The sequence below is a fragment of the Eutrigla gurnardus genome (assembly GCF_963514095.1).
Source record: "Eutrigla gurnardus genome assembly, chromosome: 6".
Lineage (NCBI taxonomy): Eukaryota > Metazoa > Chordata > Actinopteri > Perciformes > Triglidae > Eutrigla > Eutrigla gurnardus.
The window spans coordinates 16,101,212-16,122,030 of NC_139920.1; the positions used below are offsets into that span (position 1 = coordinate 16,101,212).

General features: G+C 41.7%; 2 protein-coding genes across 6 annotated transcripts in view; one reads left to right on the top strand and one right to left on the bottom strand.

Annotated features, from left to right (window-relative positions):
- swt1 (SWT1 RNA endoribonuclease homolog) overlaps positions 1 to 1,909 on the top strand; it is a 28,308-nt gene extending 26,399 nt beyond the window's left edge. For all 5 annotated transcript variants that reach the window (XM_084011925.1, XM_084011928.1, XM_084011926.1 and 2 more), the window contains one exon: positions 733 to 1,909. In XM_084011925.1, the coding sequence (XP_083868051.1) occupies positions 733 to 841 (109 nt within the window). In that variant the 3' untranslated portion in view covers positions 842 to 1,909. The remainder of the gene's footprint in view (positions 1 to 732) is intronic.
- A 1,280-nt stretch (positions 1,910 to 3,189) lies between these two features.
- Positions 3,190 to 16,983, bottom strand: ivns1abpa (influenza virus NS1A binding protein a). The gene is made up of 15 exons (XM_084010884.1): positions 16,801 to 16,983; positions 11,352 to 11,642; positions 11,016 to 11,149; positions 10,501 to 10,670; positions 10,316 to 10,391; positions 10,016 to 10,189; positions 8,989 to 9,114; positions 7,295 to 7,405; positions 6,601 to 6,742; positions 6,183 to 6,407; positions 5,710 to 5,831; positions 5,364 to 5,490; positions 5,089 to 5,220; positions 4,627 to 4,800; positions 3,190 to 4,405 (listed from the first exon to the last, which is right to left on the bottom strand). The coding sequence occupies exons 3-15, from the start codon at positions 11,124 to 11,126 to the stop codon at positions 4,143 to 4,145; spliced, it is 1,953 nt and encodes a 650-aa protein (XP_083867010.1). The 5' UTR covers positions 11,127 to 11,149; positions 11,352 to 11,642; positions 16,801 to 16,983; the 3' UTR covers positions 3,190 to 4,142.
- Between the last annotated feature and the right edge of the window lie 3,836 nt (positions 16,984 to 20,819).

A 20,819-nucleotide genomic window follows, 5' to 3' on the forward strand; every position in this document is an offset into this window, starting at 1 on the left:
CTCCTACATGTTCAGTCATTTATAATTACGGTCTTCTCGTAATTAGGGGCCGGAATGTAGGAGCCATGAAATGTATTTTTCTATGAGTAATTGGGCTGTGGGTGTGTGAGGGAGGCGTGTACCAGTGTGAGGGAATCTACTGATCAGCCTCACCTGTGTAGCCTACGAAATGTTTGTCAGTGGTGTAGGGTGAGCTCAGGGAAGGCACACTTTCTGTTTACCGCAAACGCAACAACGATACAATGTAACATTCTGGACTGACTGTTTGCTACTACCAGCGGGAAGAACAAAAGAATAAAGTGGTGAATATCATCAGAAGTCGTCGTGGATTTTGTGTGGCGTGTAACGATAGTGGACCCTTGTTCCTTTGCTTAGCCTACCGCGGCTTTGAAAAAGTAGATGGACTTTATTGCCGCAATATCCACCCTAGTGGATGAAATTAGCTCATAGATGCTGTATTTCCTTAGGACACTTAAGGAAACTGTTAACGAGTGTTTCCAGTTAGGATAGAAACTATCCTGATATTGGTGACAGGAGGTGCCTGCAAAGAAAAGAAAAAACTTGTAACATAAAAACTTGGTTAATCTGCTGTGCAGTATCAGAATTGTGTGGGAAATGTGCAAATGCCCCCACAACTGGGGTTTAAATTGACCGCAGTAATGTTTGAAAATAGGGTCTTTAAGGCAATCGTCAGTCCTGTCTTTGTATCTAATTTATCTCTTTACTTCCCAGGGAGAAGCTGAGATTTGGAGGGGCCCAGTTAATGCAGCTCAAAGAGGCCCTGGATCGTTGTGCTGGGACTATGGGTCAACACATTGCCATGACAACATCATCCCCCTGAGTGGCTCGGAATCAGGGAGACACCACATCAGCCCAACAGATAATCTGAATAAAGTGATGTCTAAGCAAGAAAGTGAATATGCATATTTCCTAAAATGTTGAACTACTAGATTAAAGGGAGGTCAGAGGTCATATTGTTTAGGCCTTTAAAAACAATATCGTTTTAAAAAAAATGTAAATTCCTGTTCTTTCTGATTTACCAATTTAATAGTTACAAACCATGCTTTAGACTTTACACAACTAAAGGCAAATGTAGCTAAGAGAATATAACTAAAGCTATTGGTGAGGTTGTGCACATAGTCATAAATGATGAAGGTTCAAGACAGACCAGGGAGTTTTCAGCTTTTCCTAGTTTCAGTTTATATTTAAATTGAAATGTAAATAATTATAGAAGACAAAATATATTTTATGTAAAAATGTCAAATAAAATAACAAGAAATTAAACCTTTTTTGAAGTTTTTGACTTATTAGAGATTTATTTTTCTTGAATGCATCATTTGCTTCCATTGATCTTTGAGCAGAAGGGATTTCCAACCAAATTAAGCCTCAGTAACTAAATCTTGTATAACTGGTTTCTTTGTGGTATTTCCTAGAGTTATTTAGGAGAGGCTCACATATGATGGTATGTGTGCTGTGATTGATGGCCTGAGTGTGAGTGCATGTGGGTGATTAGAGGGGGGATTAGAGTGCAGGTGACGCCAGCAGACAGGCTGCGATTACACCCACAGCCTCCATGACACACACACACACACACACAAAGGCTAAAGCATCAGACCTCACACAGTTACGGGGAGAAGGAGAGGACAGGTAACGAAGGCCAGCGATGATCTGAAGTCACCGGACTTCCTGTCTCTTTAAATCATTGCAGAGTGGGATGCTATTCAGACGCAGCTGTTATTGAACATTTTGTTCAGTTGCACTATGTTGGACTACGGCCTTGACTTTTTGTTCCAGATGTACCTCTTGCGTCATTTTTCTTTAACTGTCACAATAAAACCCACATAATCATTTATAAAAGTGCTCTGAATTTTCGATGTCCTGTCTAATGTTTTACGTCATTTCTCTGCCAAAATAATTTAAAATCACACCTCGAGTTTCATTCATCAGATACTGTATAGTTGAGCGCCTGGCTAGTGTGTCATTTCCCCTGAACTTCCAGTGGAACAACCAGCAATTTTATTTCTTCTTACATTTTGTTTTGTGTAAATTTGGTTTCCTGAGCTGGATGTAAATTGTGAATGTGTAAAGGTCCAAAATGACTAAATACATACAGTATGATACCATTCCACATCGTTTATGTTACCATTTATTGGATTCTCTCTGCCATCTGAGGGCTGCATGAATCCAAAGACTTGGCTAATTAACTATATATGGGAGCAGTGCGTCTTTGCCTTGTCACATCCACAGACTCATCCGTGTCCAAGTATTTTGCAGCTTCCTTTAACACATGGCCCAACTGTCAGGTGTGTCAGCAGAGATTATCACAGGCTAACTTGTCAATGAGTGCAGGTGAGGGATTAAATAAACTGTCTGGCTGTCAGTGATGTCTGAGGTCATGCAAATGCTGCTGGTCCCCTCTCAACACTCCTGCAGCCCTGAGAGTGACTGTCGCCATCCCTTCCTGCTGAGGTCTGTGAGCCAGCTTAGTATAATCTCTCCTAAAAGTCACTTAGAGGACCAGAAAAAAAGAACTTGGCTTAGTGTGGTAGTCCCTGAGGAAAATGGTGTCACTGAAAGCTTAGACGGGAGTGACCAGGAGACGGTAATTACGCGACAGGACGTGGGTGAGACAAGGTGGCAGTAAAGACTAAATTTAGTATCAGCAAATCAGCTGTTGGAAACTTAGTCGAGGCTTGAAGCACCAGCTGCTGATCCATGACTTAAAAATACTGAAGCCTATTATAAAATCACATCCAGATATATCTTCAGCATTTGCATTTCCAGACGCCCTCCTTGGTTTAAATTTTTTTTTTTTTTTAAGTCCTGGAAAAAAGGTACAAACCTAGATACAATACATCTGTAAAGTATTCACAGTGCTTCATTTTTTCCCACATTTTGTTGTTGTATGCATCAGTTGTTATAGCCTTATTCCAAAATTTCAAACGTTTTTGACTTTGACATTATGAGGTATTGTGCGTCTAGAATTTTGAAGAAAAAAATGAATTTAATCCATTTTGGAATAAGGCTGTAACATACAAAAATATGGAAAAAGTGAAGTGCTGTGAATACTTTCCAGATGCACTGTATTATCATAATCATCATCTAAGCATCTTTGTGTTTGGAAAAGCGCTATATAAATTAAAATTATTATTTACTGACATCCATATACAAAGTAGGCTGGAGACAAAAATGGATTTAAATGATTTATTAATTAAGAAATGTTACAAATGTGATAATTTTCTTGTTCTAACATTCCTTCCAGATGAATCTGCCAATGCCTGACACTTTAAACACAAAAGAGAAATAAAGGATCCTCAGTAAACTGCATCTCTACAAACATCAATTAGTTAAATCACAATAACAAAAGTGGTTAGCAGAAGCATGGTTGTGCGCTTGTGGTGTGTGCACAAAAAAGTTACTAAAACTGGCACTGGTTAGATTCATTGACTTTAAGCTGTCTGCTACTACTTCTATTTTTATCGGTAAATCAGCAGTGTATAAAAAATATAAAAAAGGCCATCATTTAAGATTCAAAAAGCAATCCAGCTTGTTTAAAATGACACAAAGCCATGAGGCGTTTATCAACTCGCACTCTTGAGTAAGGCTTCAGACCACTGACCTTTTAAATATGTGAGCAAAATTACATTTTCACAACAGAAATATTCTTAAATAAAACTTTAAACCTTCAAAAGTCAATTGTCACCACTCCATACGGCCACGTTCCAATAACTACTCGCTCATCTGAAAACCACCAGTGGCCAAACTTTGAACTAAGAGAAACGAAAAGCACTAAATGTGTATTAAATGTTGGCATATGACAAAAAATGAGGAAGAAACAAAATATATACAACACAAAAAAAAAGTTTTATGCAATATGCAAAGGCGTCATGTTGCTTTAGGCAACAACCCCCACCCTCCCTCCCCACCCGCCAAATATAAGCCAGTCTTCACTGAAGACCCCTCATCCCAACCCCCATCCCACCCACACATATCCGCTCATACACACCCCCACACATACATACACGCATACATACAGAACATCACGAAACACGATTACGTCACTAAGCCTGTTAGTTTGGAAAAAGGTGAAGCACTGTGTAACCCCTCAACCCCCTTCCCTCATCTCCCTGTCTCCCCCCTCTTCAGTCGGAGAGGGGAGACAGGGCCTTGGTGCAGTCGTTCCACTCGTCCGTCTCGGGGCTGTACACCTCCATTGTGTTGAGGAACTCGTTGCCATCGAAGCCGCCCACAGCGTAGATGGTTTCTCCCAGCAGGGCCACGCCTGCGTTGCTGCGAGAAGATGTCATGCTACCCAGCATCCTCCATTCATTGCGGGCGGGGTCGTACACCTCCACGCAGCGGAGCGCGTGGGAGCCGTCGAAGCCGCCAACGACAAACAGTTTGCCTGGACACAAGCGAGAGACATTAGTTTCAAAACAAAGACAAAAACTGAATCACCAACATTTAAATTCTGAACACTTAAGTTTGATTCCTTTTAATATGTTGATAAGAAGCGAATTTCCCCACACAACATGATGTTCATGCACCACATAGACACTAAAGAAGCTGCAATAGATTTGCAGCCGATTCCGCCGTTCACACCCCGGTTTGTGGCTGTGTGCTCACCTGCATGGACAGCAACGGCGGCCCCCCTGCGAGCCACATTCATGGGGGCTATCAGGGTCCATGTGTTGTTCTCAGGGTTGTAGCGTTCCACAGTGTTCAGGCAGTTCCACGACTCTGCCCCTCCAATCACGTACATGAAGCCATCCAATTCACACACTGCTGCCTGGTGCCTCCCTGAAAACAAATTTACTTAATGAATAAGACTTTCTAATTTCCCCTCTGGCTGGAAAATATCACAAGAGGACGAGATTTTCTCTTATTAACCTTCATCATATTTTTGGATTCTTAAAAATAATGTACTCTCTGCTGCAACAATCCAATTTTCCAGAGGAAATAGTTAAAACTTGATAAGAAAAAGATATTTGTTTGCCCACTGGAAAATATATTATTCTGCTTTATGCTTGAGGTTAGACATATCAAACAGAAAGTTCTGAGTGTGTGAGAAATTGTGTGGACACATACTGATGTTAAGGGAGGCACAGTTGGACCAGGTTTTGATCACAGGGTCAAAAGCATCACAGTTCTTCAGGCCCTTCTGCCCGCAGGGGTCTGACCCTCCCACAACATAGAGTTTGTTGTTCAATGAGCAGACACCTTTAAACAGAGAGGATAGGAATTAGCCAAAATAGCCTAAAGGCAGTAACAGGGGATGCATTATTCAAGTGTTTTTTCTGGATATAAAAAAAAATCATTAAATTCAATAAATTGCGGAATAAATCCTTGCAGGAGAGACTGACCTGCATTGCAGCGGTTTGTCCTAAGCTCTGGCACTTGAGCCCATTCATCAGCATGTGGATCGTAAGTCTCCCCACAGCTCAGCTCATCAGAATGTCCATTTGAACCTCCAATCACGTACAGCTGACCCTGTGACGTGCAAATGAGCTACTCATTAGATGACTATATAGAAACCTGACAAACACTCAAATATGAACGTTGGTTGGCTCATAAACTTGCAAATACAAGGACCTACCGAAATTAAGTGCAAATGTTTAGACACGAAAATTGAAAATTGTTTAAACACTGGATAAGTGTACTCCTATTCACTGTGGAGTTCATAAATCTGAGATTAAAGGTTAAGTGTACCATGAGCACAGCCATCTGGAATCGAGCCCTTGGAGTCCGCATGGGAGCAATGAAGGTCCAGCGGTCCTCTTTGGGGTCATAACACTCCACAGTCCTCAGACACTCTTCTCTGTTGTAGCCTCCTGCAGGGACATTGAGATTAATCAAGTAGTCCATGCCTTTTCCCTTTCATGCTGCTTTTTTTTTTTTTTTTTTAACATAACTCCCTTATTAAACAGTGATTATTTGAGATACTGTCCAGATGCCATTAATATTCATGGTCAGCCTCACTAAAACAGTTCCAAATCCCACAAGACTAAATCTGATGTCGGCCTTGATAGCACGTGAGCTGCACAAAGATATTGAGTGCCCCAAGGTTAGTTTGTCCATGAAATATTACTCAGAGAGAAGCATGTGGCTTTCTATGTATCCCAACCATCTTTACACATGATATCGTAGTCTACTCCAACCATCCAACCATGTTTAGTGCTAACCTGCTGCGATGAGTCTGCCGTTCAGGGCTGCGGTACCCAGGCCAGAGCGAGCATAATGCATGGGTGAGAGCGGCTGCTCCTCCAGCTCCTCGGGCTGGGCCTCGAAGCTGAGGCTCTTCATCAGGCAGGGGGTAGCAGAGGGAGAGGTCTGGGGGCTGCTGCGACCGTGCAAGAAGATCACACACAACACACCATCCAGCACAGCCAGACACAGGTAGGTGTTGTCTAGAGGTAAGATGAGAGATGGTTTGAGCCACTTCAGGGGGTAAAAGTTTTCAGATTAATCTTAGAATCCAGACGCTATGGGCTTTTACTTTGAGATTGGTTTTAAAGTCATAAAGTCACCAGACTTCTGACTTTAATCTCACACAGCATCTATGGGACTTGTAAGAAAGAGATAGTCCATGCACACACTTACTTGTGGTCTTCTCAGAGGCGATGTACTTCCACTCTCTCCTGCTGGTCGGTTTCGGGGCATTTGCTGCTTGGTTGGAGGGTGACAGGCTTCCTGAGGAGCTGCAGCTCATCTGTCTCTGGGTGCTCTCCCGTACGGGTTTCTTCTGCAAGAGCACAGCGCAGCTACAGAAGCCAAGCTTGCACCACAGGCCCAACAGTGGCCACAACACCAGGTAATCATACCCCAAGCTACGATTTGATCCAGCCGTTGTAATGTTGATGTATTGAAATCTCACACCATCTGACACCAACAACTCAGCACTGCAAACTACAGGCTCAGACCACACTACAATCAGATCTAACGGCACACAGTTCAGTCACAACTCAAAAATAGTGTAAAAAGCTGAGACAGCCATTACTGCCCACTCAACTGGTTGAGATGATCATAAATTTAAGTGTGGTTTTAATAAACACTCAACAGCATAGCCAGGCAGGCATCGTATCTTATGTCTTGCTAATCTACTCACATTAGTCTTTTCATTGGGGCTAAATTTTGGTATTAAATGAGCCATATCTACTTCTTGCTAGGCACAGGCTGTGTAGTATTTGTTTGCATGGCCCGGCACAAGCTGTACAATAAAAGCTACACACTGCCAAGCAAAATGTCGTTGAGATCCCTGCGATTACAGTGAAGCCAGGCACAAGCTGTTGAGTACCTGCACAAACTGGAGGTGGTCCTCCTCGCCACCAAACACCTCACTGTGCCCATCAATCACCAGCCCTCCATCCACCAGCTTATGGTCAGGTGAGTAGTACAGCGTTTGCACCTGAAAGACAAACAGGAACAACACACCCATGTGGCTGTCTCCATGGCAACACACTCAGAACCCCAGCATAAGGGGGAGAGGAGGGAGGGGGGAGGAGGAGGAAGAGGGGGAGGGCATTGCTGTGAAGAGGAAGAGGGGGAAGGTACGAAAAGCCTGGATCTTCAGTGGCTTGGATGGAAAGCTTCCTTTAAAAAGACACACACGCTGCTGCCACTGCATAGAGTGGGATACATTTCTGAGTTCAAGAAGGTGTCCGACAATGGCTTTCCTTAATTTGCATCTAAAAAAAGGGATCTGGTGAAGAATGAGAGGCTGCATCTGGAAAGATCTTCTGTGAAGAATGAAGAGAAGGAGGAGGAGGAGGCGGTGGAGGAGGAGGAGGGGCTGCATGTAGCCCTCTTTCCACCTCTGCTGCTTGGAAACCGGTCCTCTAGCTGAACAAGTTGGGCATTGTGATAGCAACCCCAATGGTCAGTCAATTCCAGATGACCAAAGACATTGTAACAACCATCAGGCTAATCTTTAACATTAGCCATTATTAGATTAAACCTAAGAAATAAATCTAACCAAATAATTCAATGAGAATGTGTTGAAGTCACTCACTTGCCCATACACACAAGGAGGGGGGGAGCAAGAAGCTCCCAATTATTTTAAGAAAGGTTGCTGAAAATTATTTTTTCACCTGGATGGTTAATCATTCATTTGAAGTCCAGTGAAAAACAATATTTCTGCTGCGCAAAAGTCTATGCTTATGTTGCAATGCTGACTTCTGTCCAATGCCTAATTTGAGTAGTTCCTGAATGCACCAGTGGATGAGTAAGCCTGCATGAGAATATTTTGCTATGTGCAATGAAGGGACATTCAATTAGATGTATTAATTGCTTAAAGCATTTGTTTGTGAGCGATGTATTCTTGTAAATGCAGAAATGGGATGCATCTGTTTATGTGGCATGGACAGATGGGAGCACAGTGTTGCTTGGCTGCAAAGAGAGGCTGCTGAGAGGCAGTAGTGCTCCTCTCCTCCCTCTTTTCTCTGACTCATTACCCTGGTGGCTCAGTCCTGGCTCTTCAGTCTGGTCTCCTGCTGCTGCTAATAAACCTACAGGAGAGATAAATCAACGGGGAGGAGTGTCTGTTAGTGCTGGAGCAACAAACAGGCACCTGTTCAGCAAGTAAAGTGGCAGTGAGACAGTAGAATCAAGGGTCACACCTTTTGAGAACCTGCGTTTTTGTGTTTCAGAGGAAAAGAGCACTGTAATACTTCGATGGGGTTGAATGTAAACCAACCACATACCCAAAATACAACAGTGGAAACAAAAAACGAGAGCAAAAAGAGGCTCTTTTCGGCTCACCTCTAACGTGTAGTATGGTTCAGGGGTACAGAGATTCTTACTGCAAAAACCTCAACAAATCAGAGGAAAACAAAAGAACAATCCTGACATGGCAGCATGACAGTGGCATGCTATTTCTACTCCAGCCCCCTTAATGACCTCTTAACGTCAAAAACAGGAGTCAGAGGGAGGGGGAAGGGGCAGGGTAGGAATGAAGATAAGTCGGTGTAGACTGCACGCCCTGGTACTGACCTCCTCCATCAGGCGTTCCAGGTGGTCTCCGTTCTCCCAAAGGCTACGCTGCACCCAGCTGAGAACCTTTGAGTAGAGCTTGCCATTGCTGGGCAGGGTCAGGTTGTCTTCTAGCATTACTTCTAACTAGAAACACACAAAGGGGATGACACAAGAGTTAGGTATACAGACCGTAGAAATAAAGTGTCTGCTTAAGTGAAGAAATTCATACCATGACCATTATTGCTGATTGAAACACTTGACCTTACTGGCTTAGAATGAATGTGATACTGAGGCGAATCCTGCCACAATGTGCTGTTTTAAAAAAAAAAATCTTTATGTAAATTCTTAAATTTCCTTTGTAGAAACAAGTGACTCAATTAGGACAGGAGCAATTAGTTAAAGGGCCAAATAGCTGTCATCATCAAAATTTCTCATAATGATCAACAACACCGTTAGTGGAGAATAATTCTCACATTCCCGCTAGCTTTGTCAGAGATTCACTGTAGGATTGTGCTGCGGTGTGGGATCATCACTTTTAAATTTCCACATGTACACCAAGCGACTGCACAGCGATTAACATCTTTGCTCCCTCATGGCTGCGTCATGCTCTTGATCGCCAGTTACATGAGTGGCCACCACAGCACCTCGTGTTGAACTGAGACATGTACACCTACATATCCACCTACACTAGGTATTACCTTTGCACAGGTTTTAAGACCCCTGCCCTAAATACATTCTGAGCAGGCTTTAGCAGTAGGGAAATCTATAAGAGGCACATGTTCATAATATAAGTATTGTTAATCTCATGTCAGAAAGGTAAAAATACATGTTATTCAACTGAAGACTACCAACGCTGACTGGTTTTAGTGCAGGAGCAATCAGAGATGCATTGTAGCTTCATGATCAGTATAGTATAGCTCCAACTCCGCCAAATCATATTACTCACTTGTACCACTTGAACTCATGATCAATAATGTAGTGTTCATTTTTAATAGTAACTTTATCACTAAAAAAAAAAAACATAATGGCACAAATGTAATAGTACCTTGAGGCGGGGAAGTTTGAGGAAGTCCTCCTGTTCAGACACTTCCAGTAGATGGTCCTGGATGAAGGCGTCCACCTTGGCCAAAACTCTGGCATCTGCCATAGAGCTGGCAAAATTCCGAAAACAGATGGCACTCTGGGAATCCATTTTAGACAGCAGGTAGTCGCCACAAATCTGAGAAGTCAATGAAAAGTTAAGATCTTTGTAACTGTAAAAAAAAAAAAAAAAAAAAAAGTGTAACCAAAATCATAGTATTGGGGAAGTAAGTGTGGTTAAAAAGCAAAAGGAGTAAAAAGATACCTGTTTGACTCGCTCCATCTTGAACCTTTTGGCTGCAGAGTAAACTTCCTTGACCAGTTCCTTGTCTGCCTTTAGCCTGTGATACACACAGAAGACAACAAATAATAAGGTTATCAATGAAGAATTTTGTTGTGATATGATTGGAGGCAAAAGGTCAAAAGCCAAAAAAGAAAAATGCTACTAACTGGGCTGTATAGGCATAGTTGAGCAAGATCTCCACAGCCTCCGGGTCCAAGTCCTCAAAAGTGACATGTGAGACTCCATGAGACTCAATGTCACTATTAAAGATCTCAAACAGGTAGGGGCTGCAGCAAGCCAGAACAGCACGGTGAGCCATCAGCTCATGACCACACACCTGGAAAGATGGAGAAAAATAATTAGGATGTCTGAGAGTTTGTCAAAGGGAAACAACTGCTCAAAATGGCAATATCTAAATATCAAATTCCTGATTGGCTCTACTCTCTCAGAGGTCTGTATTAAATGGTGGGAACCGGTTCTCACACTTGAGGTATGAGGGCAACGGAAACATAACAGGAAACACTGAAGTGCATGCTCAATCTTTTCCTTGTTACTAAGGGTGGCATGACTCACATCTGTGACACAATTGACCAACATAATTAGCATACATTACTCAGACCCAGTGAACTACACCTTGTAATTGTATCTATGTAAAAAAAAAAATATTTTGCATTAACCATACCTGCAGTCTAACATCGCAGAACTGACCACTCTTTCTCAGAGCATTCATTTTGGCCACAGTGGAATCCAGGAAACTTTCATCCTCAAAGATCAGATAACCGTTTGGAATCATCTTGGTAAATTGTGAAGGTAAGCCTGTAGAGGAATGTTTAAATAAAAAAAAGTGTTAGCAAAGTAAAGCAATAATACCCAGGATGCTCCATCCAGCATGCTATTAGCCATGCAACACTGTAATAGCTGCTTTTATTAATTGATGACCCGAGAGAGGATTAGGATTTGGTGCCTTTAATGTGCATTGTGTTTTATAATCTGGGCTATGCATTAGTCATGGCCTTACCTAATATAGAATAATGCAAATCCAGGGAAGCGCCACTGCTGAGAGTAGAACTGAAGGTAGGCAACAGGCAAAGCAGACTGAGATCACAGTGGAACTCAAGACTTCTTCACCCGAGGAGAGGTACGGGAAGTTGTTAGAAGGAATGCCAGTTGACTAAACAGGCGTGAGCAGAAGGGAGAGGGGGAGCAGCCGCACGGACAAACTATCAGGCTTGAAGCGACTGTAATCAAGTCCTTGGGATCCCGTTGGCTATAGAGTTGTACTTATTCTGTGTTGGTCATACATTATAACCTAGAAGAAAAGGAGAAGAAAAAAAGCACATGAGTTTGGAGATTCTGGCATGAATCAAGTCAGTTACAGTTTCAAGGAAAGCTTGCACATGGGTTGGCAGGGGGGGTTACTCTACCCCCCCTGCCAACCCATGTGGAAGCCCCCCCCCCCCAGTACAGTACACAATGTTTCCATGCCCCCCACATGCATACGCAATTCAAGAATAGATCATCCGATTCAGGATCCATTGGTCACTTCATCCGATTACGTTATCCTCATCAAAAAAGGTAGCCAAGCCCATGCCTTCGATACTCCTCCCTACAACAGCCTTCATATCGTTTTAAATCTCCACACCTGCTGATGCATCCCACCAGGCCAAGCACAACCGACTAATCCATCTCATGACATGAGCTCTGCCTCCACTGTCCCTGACGCAAGTCCATCCCACCACTCTTATGTGACAAGCCCCTTTAACTGGCTCCACCCTATAGGAAGCGTTTTATTCAAGCAATGACCCATAAAAGGAAAACGCTGGGAGGTACATCTTGTTACTCGTTTCCACAGCTAGTCTAGAAAGTAAGAGAGTCATAGTCTGTTATCTGCTGCTTTGAATTGTGGTTGGCTATCATAGTTCTACATGTACTATGTAATCCACAGGCCACACCCACCCACATGCATGTCACATCCAAAAGAGATCATCCAATCTCTATCTCAAGATATTTTATTTTGCTATTAAAGAATTTGGATTCCACTACCTCTAAAGCTTCTGACAGCCTACACTTAGCCATGAAAAACACAGATCACTTGTACCAATAATGTTCACAGAAAAAATTAAATACAACGAACGTAATTCCATGCCTAACCACCCCCACCACTGTGCCATCTGCAGTCTGAAGCTCAATAAATAAATTGCACTGCTGTCACAACAGTTTTATCACTACACCAAATGGGGAGGGAGGACATGACGGACCACAGCAGCTGCCTAGTCTGAAATTATACCCACACTTCATGTGAGAAGGCTTTCCTGGTTAGGCCAGCTTTCTGCAACTGCCGTGTAACCAACTTGCAAGAGATTCCAACTTAATATAAAAAGCTGTGATTTACTCAACTGGGACATATAATGTACTTGTGACTAGCTGGTGTCAGTGGCACATTCAGTAGCCTCATGTGAATCAATGTGCAAGATTTTTCCAGTTAAATTGTCTCGTTAGTGTGCAGAACTTACAGCATTAGTACTTGTCAGTGGTGAAGCCTAAAAACCCTGCAACATAAAAGCAGGCCTCTACTCTAGAAACAAGCTCCTCAGGCACATAGCAAACTTCATTTTTTCAAATATTGTTTAGCCTTGCAGGAGCATTATTATTAACTGTTGCATTGTGACTAATCCATTGGTAGACTGCAGCTACTGCTAGCATAATAGACAAACAAACGTATTCACAGTCGAGATGGAACACATTATTGCAAACCCAAGGTCATGTATGAATGGCACTTTACTATACTAAATTAATGTTTGTGTAACATTAGTTTTCAGCTGAAACAAATTCTTAGAGTGGAAAATATCAGCACTTTTTAATTAAGCAAGAGCCATTTTCTGCTGCCCTGAGCTATGCGTTTCAGTAAATACTGCATGACAACAACAACAACCACATGTGTGAAAGCTGTCAAGCAACTTGTTGAACAAGTAAACCACAATACCGGTTAGGCCAAGAACTAGAACTAAGAACATATCTTCCTTCCCAGAATAAACGTTATGCAAGATGTTCGTCATTTGTATGCTCAACCATCTGAAGCGACTACTGCGTCTACATCAATCCTATATTTACATCCGGACACAAAGCACATGTGTGTACTACTGTGCTAGATCACGAAAAACAAAATACTCTAATCCAGTGACCTACTAAACTCAAAATGACACAGTTACTTTAATAACCATAAATCAAGTATCAGAAGGAACAAAAGAAGGAATTGTGTTAAGATCAGATTACTTGGCCTCTGTCAGTGTAGTCAAATGATAATGGAAAACAGACTGAGTATAATACAAAGGGTAAAGGAGGCAATAAAGACACAAACAAAATGTAGTGTAAGAATAAATGGAACAAACTGTGAAACTAGAGACCATCTTGCAATGGTATCACAGCAGCCGCAATGCCAATTCGGGCTAAGGGCGTAACGTGGGAGGTCCAACGTCCCCTTACCCGCTTCCTACCCTCTATTTCCAGTGCCCTTGCTTGGACCACACCCACCTTCAAACTCTGCCTTCATACTGATCTCAACTACACAACTAAAGATGTGTTACTGTATCTGGAGTGGTTGTGACACTATCACATTGACAAAAATGATGTCCACAGACAGACACATAAAAAACACCACCACCACAATTTCTAAGTTTAAGGAAATGCTTTTAAAAATATATATATATATTTCTTAATATAAGGGAAACCTTTCTGCTGTAGTGGCAGGTGACGTGAAATACTTACCTACCACAGTCAACATTTCCCCTGTATTTGGCAGGATCTGATTTCATTTCCTGAGAAGGTGTCTCCAGGACCACTATGAAAACATACACAGACGTACGCTCACAAAGTGAACATTTGAATTTCCTTGCTCTGAAAAACTACCTCACGGTATTTAACAGTCACCATCAAGTGAGTTGTGTTGGAGAGTGTTCCATCTACAAAAGATGCAAACCATGTGCAGTGTACATGTACAAGTACAACCTGCTACTGTTTGGGGTTATGAAAAGACGCATGAAAGGCTAAGCTACCAAGCTAAGACTGCTGGAAAGTGTGCAAGAGATTTTTATGGGTTAATGCTCAAGCATGGTGGCACTTGTATTGCATGGAAAGCTATAATTCACTCTCTGTGCATGGATGGAGGGAAAACTGACCCAGTTTAAGGAGTTATGCAACATCTGGCAGAAAGCTCCTAGTGAAGGCTCAAAAGCTCAACTCCTCCACATGTTTGGGTCCACCATGCTCGCCTGTTGCTTTGTTCCCCTCACTTTTCTCCACCTAACACTTGCCAGGCAGGGCACGCCCTCAGCTCTTTGGATCATTCTTTAATACAGATCTGCCACCTTATCGCAAGTGTGTTTAAATAATTCACTCATAACTTTTTTAATAAAATTCTTATGCCATGGTCAATACTGCTCTTGGAACCAGCAAGATTATAATAACTGAACTGCTATGTTAAGTATATCACATGCTGACTTCTTCTAGAGAATTTGTTGACCTTTTGGTTTCTTATGTGGACACAAGATTCCTGTCCAAAAACTTGAGTTAGAATGCGGAAATAAGAGTGATGAGATTAGGGCAGTGACTGGGCATATAGGAATTTATGCATAGACAAAAAAAAGCCAGGCAGACTTCGACAGGCTGTAAATGTGGGTATCTGGGCTTACACTTGCAAACCAGGCAACAAAAGGAAAGAACAAAAAGGCACCAAAGAGAACAAGTGAGATTGTTCACAACTTTGTCAGAAAGGGAAGCCCTGAATGTGTTCTCTCTCGATTTTTCCATCTGATTAGTCAGTCACAAAAGTGCAGGCCTGACACGGAACAATCAACGCTTGTTAGACCTCCCTCCAGTGGTGAAGAGAGGCATTGCTGGACATTTTACCCAGTTTAAATGTGTGGAAATTTACTGCTTAGATTTAGCACATTTTGAACAAGGAAATCTATTAAAAGGTATGACAAAAAAAAAAGCAAACCGTAAACGGTGTATTGGTTGTGAGTCTACTAAAATACAGAAATTGGTCAGAGCACTAGAATAACTGAGATAAAATCTATAGTCCCTCAAAATGCAGAAACAGACTCTACAGAACAATGAAAATGAGGAAGATGTCAAATGTTTTTTGAGAAATTAGAAAACACCCACATTCAAATACTCGAGCAACTCATTCCAATACAACTAAAGGAAGCAACAGAAGCATGACCATTCAGACAGTAATGTTTTATTAATCATCTATTGGATGAATCTTAAAGAACATAGTAATTCCCCCCACCTCTTAGGGAAAAAAAATCAATAATCTACAGTACCTAATTTGAACAGTTCCCACATGGTTGCTAGCTTCAGAACCGGATTAAAAGCACAGCAGGCCAAATACTAAACATGACATAATGCAGCCACACTACACACTGGAGCTCTTTAGGAAATCTGAAACGTTACGAATCGGCTAGACCATTTCCTTTTAGTAGATAATCGATACCGTGCAACCAATCATGCTCAACGTCGACAGAAACAGTGGCGCATCAATATTATGCCAAGACTGGTCACAGCCCATAACATCTGTCACAATATGGCACTAAATGGAGGGTGAGTAAAGGACAGGATGTACCCATGCTACTTCACCCACTGCCACCCCCCCAGTGGGTAAGTCTTACAATTGGCCACCCCAATACGTCGTTTGTCTATTCGCTGCAAAGCAATGTCATTCATCCGCCCGCCTCCTCGTCCAGTAAAGTAAAGTACCAAGGCCATGATGCCTGGCGGTGTGCCAGAAATCATAAAGCTAGTACATACACCCCGCCACCAGAAACTGGGTCAAGAATGAGAGCCCCACTCAATAATCTGTTTAATTCGACTTTTAGGCGGATTACAAAAGCAGATATGCGTTTGCAAGCGGGGGTATGACGTTTGGCACCGAGCCGGAGCCAAGCAGCTAGCAACCTGACGAGATGGAGAGGTCTGGAAGGCTCGGAAGCTAAAGCATGTTAGCCTTCTAGCTAGGCAACCTGCTGCTTAGCTAGGATGGGAAGCCATGAGACAGCCACACCGTCTGAATTAATTAAATTGGGCCATGGCGATTATATTCGGTCGTTTGACCGGGTCCGTGCTCGACACGATAACTAGCTTAACAAATTCGTTAACTGATATGAGGCAAATCACGTTAACCGTCATTAAAGCGGGTTGTGACATTGTAAGCGCCAGTAACATTATAATGGTTACTAACAGCCGTTTCCACCCAATCTGAGCAAAGACAGCGGCAAGCATTCATTCTAGGTACAAACTAAATATCTAGCAATAGCTTAAAAAAAATCATTTCACTTTCAGCTTTAACCAGTGACCGATTTAACGGTTTCTCCATATTTGTATAGACACGTAAACGCTACGTTTATTGACAAAGACGCCAAACAGAAGCATTTCCTCTTTGATTTTTTTTAAGAGAGAAAACATCTTACCTGAGGCGTTTGACAGCAAACGATATTAGACATATTTAATGCGAATTCAGAGTTGGTTTGGTCGGGTTAAAGCAAAGACGCAACGCGACTACAGGCACGGCTCGTTGGGCTAGTGGTGGATGTCTGTTCCCTCTCTGTAGGAGAAGCACGTCCGCTCTTCGTCTAGTCTGGACTTGCTCTGTCAGAATGGCCGGTTGGTGACGGGAAAGCGCGCTCCCGAGAAAAACTGTGCGACCGCCACTCCACCTATGACGTGACAACGATGGGCGGTCCGTCAACGCCCACTCCTACTCTGAAAGTGATGAAATCCAGAGTATAGTGGATGAGTGAGTAGCTCGTACTTTGTTTTTAAAAAAAAATCCCCCTCTGTATGATCTAATTCTCAGGTAGCCTCTCATACTTCATCAGCCTTCTATTGATGACGATATAGTAGGACAAATGGCAGTCAATGGTGGAAGTAGGTAGGTGAGATTTAATCCTTAATTTATAAATAAAATTGTAAAAAAAATACTTAATTAAAGGTCTAGCATTCATGTAAGTGTTAGTTTAGCCTACAGTTTATCGGTTATTAATTTTTAAGCGGGTGTGTGATCAGCATTACTGTTGCAGTGTAGTAATTGTTAAAACCATAACAATACATCATATTTTATAATGGGCATTTTGTGGTGTAGCTGTCAAATAATTAAATAGTAAAAATAGAGGTATGAAGTACAATGGAAGTAATTTATTAAGGGGAGTCTGAAAGCATTAGACATTCAATTTATGCTGCCACTTTTCCACATGTACTTGACTTATGTCATATTCTCCTCTACATGTGTCTGTAAGTCATGACAGCACACCGGTGTAAGGCATTTGATAACTATTAATTAGGAACATCCAGACTCAACTCTCTCCACTACTGCACATACGTCATCTTGGAAGGAAGAAGGACCCATTCACCTGCCTTGACTTAATGGAGCTTATCAGTAATTAGATTATAGGATAAGAATCGCTTCAATACCAATGTGTCAGCCTCTGTACCTGCATGTGTGTGTGTGTGTGTGTGTGTGTGCGTGTGTGTATGTGCACGTCTGAATTGTCTGTATGTAAAGTTGTATGTGAAAGCCTGGCACAGAATCCAACAGGGAACAGCAGCACAAGAGCATTTAGCCATATGTCATTGCACACTGTCCATTGTGTTGAAAACCAGTGTGTTAACAACCAAAGCCATGGTTCCAGTCAACGCGGATTAGTTTTATCAACACAACGTAATCATCTCTTCATAACAGCCCTTGTGGTGGTATTATTACCACGACACGTTGTGCTTCCATCCATGGGGGTGGGTGACATTCCTGACAAGGTGAAAGAAGTTATTGCTGGCTCATGGGCAAGAAAGTGACTGGCTGGTTTCCAAGGATGGTCACCTGCATCATATTTCACCCCTATTTCTCTTTTGTAGCTGTGGAGGCATTTCGTAAGAGAGGAGTCACAAACAAGAGCGTCTTTCCGAGCTTTATTCACATCTGCAGATGGACACACAACCATTCCCATTACATGTAAAGGCTGAGAGTCGTGACGCCGTAAATCTTTCCCTATCTGTCTGTCTGACACTAGGGCACAGCCCTCAAATGGACATCCAACAGGTGAAGGACATCTGTTCATCCTAAGGAATGTGGTGCCTTTATGCATTTTCCCATTACAAGAGCTGTATATGTGTGCCTGGAGTAGAGGGAGAGCCACCATACAGAGGGGCCAGAAAACCAACCGGCTTTAAGGTCATATCACCAAGGATGTTTTCAAATTGGAGTCAGATACAGTACATACCCTTACTGACACTTAACTATGCAACTTCCATGTGGTTGCCATGCAAAATATGCTCATAAAAATGTAAACATTAAACCATTTAGCTATTACCTAACCTATTATAATATGTATGGCTTTAAATAAATTACAGAGAGCAAACCCCAAATCAGCACAGTTTTCATCATCTCAAGGTGACTTTCATTTATTAATCATTGTAAGTTTTGTCTTAACAATAGCTCTATTGGGCTGTCTCCATTGGGCTGTCTGAATCAAAATTCCTGGCAAGGAGTCAGTCCATAACCTCAGCAGTGTCTGGAGTCATAGACAGGGAAGTGGCGATTAAAGATGATGGAGTGCAGTCAACCAGCGACAGCCTGATTTAGTTTCCATAGGTGTTTTTAGGAATTGGATTGGGGCCAAGAAGTGGGAAAGAGAATGAAAAAAATGACACATGAAAAATTACCTTTAGTAGGATTAATTCTATAGGCAGATAAATAAAGTGGAATTAATACCAGTTTACAGTTATCAATTTTGGTCGGGACTGTGGCAGGGAGGTGTAGATTTAACTCTGAGGTGGAAGGTTGTGATATTGTTTAGCTGTATTTAAATTGTAAATGGTATTCTGCTTCTTTTTATATGAGTGGATAAAATGCCAAGAGCACAATCAGATATAATACAATCTGGCAACACCCTACAATAGCAACAAAAAACGTACATCTGGAGTTTCCAAAGGAATTGAATGGTATAAACTATTATATATTTTACAAAAAAATATTTTTATTTTTTTTACAAATATTTGATTGGGGTTTCCCAAATTAGAACAATCATTACATATTAATAGCAAATACAGTATACCATCAAATGATTATGCAAGAAAATAAAAACATAGCAATAACACATATGGTAATATAAAAATGTTACAGTAATTATAATGTAAAGACATGTTAAAGTTAGCTTAGGCTACTATAATTGTATTCTAGTTATCCAGCCCTCAGTTGAATCAATGCAGTCAGCATTTCTACTCCACAATAGTCAGTATGGCTGTGTTATTGGACATGCAACAGTAAAAACAAGTGGTATTATATGGAAGACGAACATGTTCATGAAACCTCTCTTGCTGATGGGTTTTCTCTATGTCAAATATTGAATAAACAAAAAACAAAACAAAAAAACTGTGTGTGTCTGTGTCGGCTTCCTTTGATTCCAACACAAAGGATATACAGCCCTCATTTTGCTGAGTTGTCTTGTAAATTCTGCCCCCCCCCATTCTTTCATTCTACAGAGATTTGTTCAGTGAGGCTGCATAAATGTGTTCTGACAAGGACACTATGAATATTTTAGGTATCTGGGCCCAGCAGTAACACGTGGCTGGCACTGCTGTGTGGATGGAGTTGATGCAAGCAGGAGGTTTAAATCGTGTGAAGAATTTAGAGTGATGTAAGAGTTAGGCGTTTTGCAATTGCTTCAGTAATTTCTGAAACTAGGGCCCTCTTTGTCGAATTTCCACACAAAAGCATTATACACAAAATATTTTGTATCTCTTACAAATTTCTCTTTTGCATCACAACCTAAAAAAAAAAAAAAACACCAAATAAATGCACACTAACGTGCTTGATATCATCTATGGTCTTTGGCTTGGTAATATGTAGAATAATGTAAATATGAACACATATGCAATGGGGAAATAAACAAATGTGTTCATTCTCATTACTCATCATATAACCGTATCAGATACAATTACTTTAATTGAAGATGGCATGATCATAGTCCCTGTATTGTACTGTTAACAAACAGTAGGCCTATATTACAGTCCTCTCTCTCTAACTCGCTCTCCCATATTGGCCGGGATTGATAGCCAACGGTGAGAGATCATTTTTTGATACCGTTTGAATAGTAACATGGATTTCACATATATTTGTCCATTCAAACGTGTATTTTTGAATTCAATAGAGTCGCACTTTGTGGTAGGTTTTTTTTGCCGTTAAAAAAATGGGTTTGTGTGAAAGCGCGTCCTCTCGAATCGCGGTCGGCAACACAGCTGTTAGCTTGGCTTGCTAGCTAGCTACAAACTTAGCTTGCTAGCTAGCTACACAACTTAGCTCCATCACAAATGTAACGTCATCTTGCCGGCTGTGTTTTATCCAGCGACTTTGTTTTTTATCAGCCGGGAAGCAAAATAATGAACAAGACCCGTTGCTAGCGTGAGTACATAATGATACGAAACACGCAGGCATTGT

Excerpts from the sequence above, each read along its gene's own strand:
- ivns1abpa (XM_084010884.1), bottom strand. The coding sequence starts at position 11,126 with ATGATTCCAAACGGTTATCTGATCTTTGAGGATGAAAGTTTCCTGGAT. Across the intron at positions 10,190-10,315 it reads AGATGGAGCGAGTCAAACAG|ATTTGTGGCGACTACCTGCT; the intron begins GTATCTTTTTAC and ends TTGACTTCTCAG. Across the intron at positions 5,491-5,709 it reads TCCAGATGGCTGTGCTCATG|GGTCAGCTGTACGTGATTGG; the intron begins GTACACTTAACC and ends TGCACGTCACAG.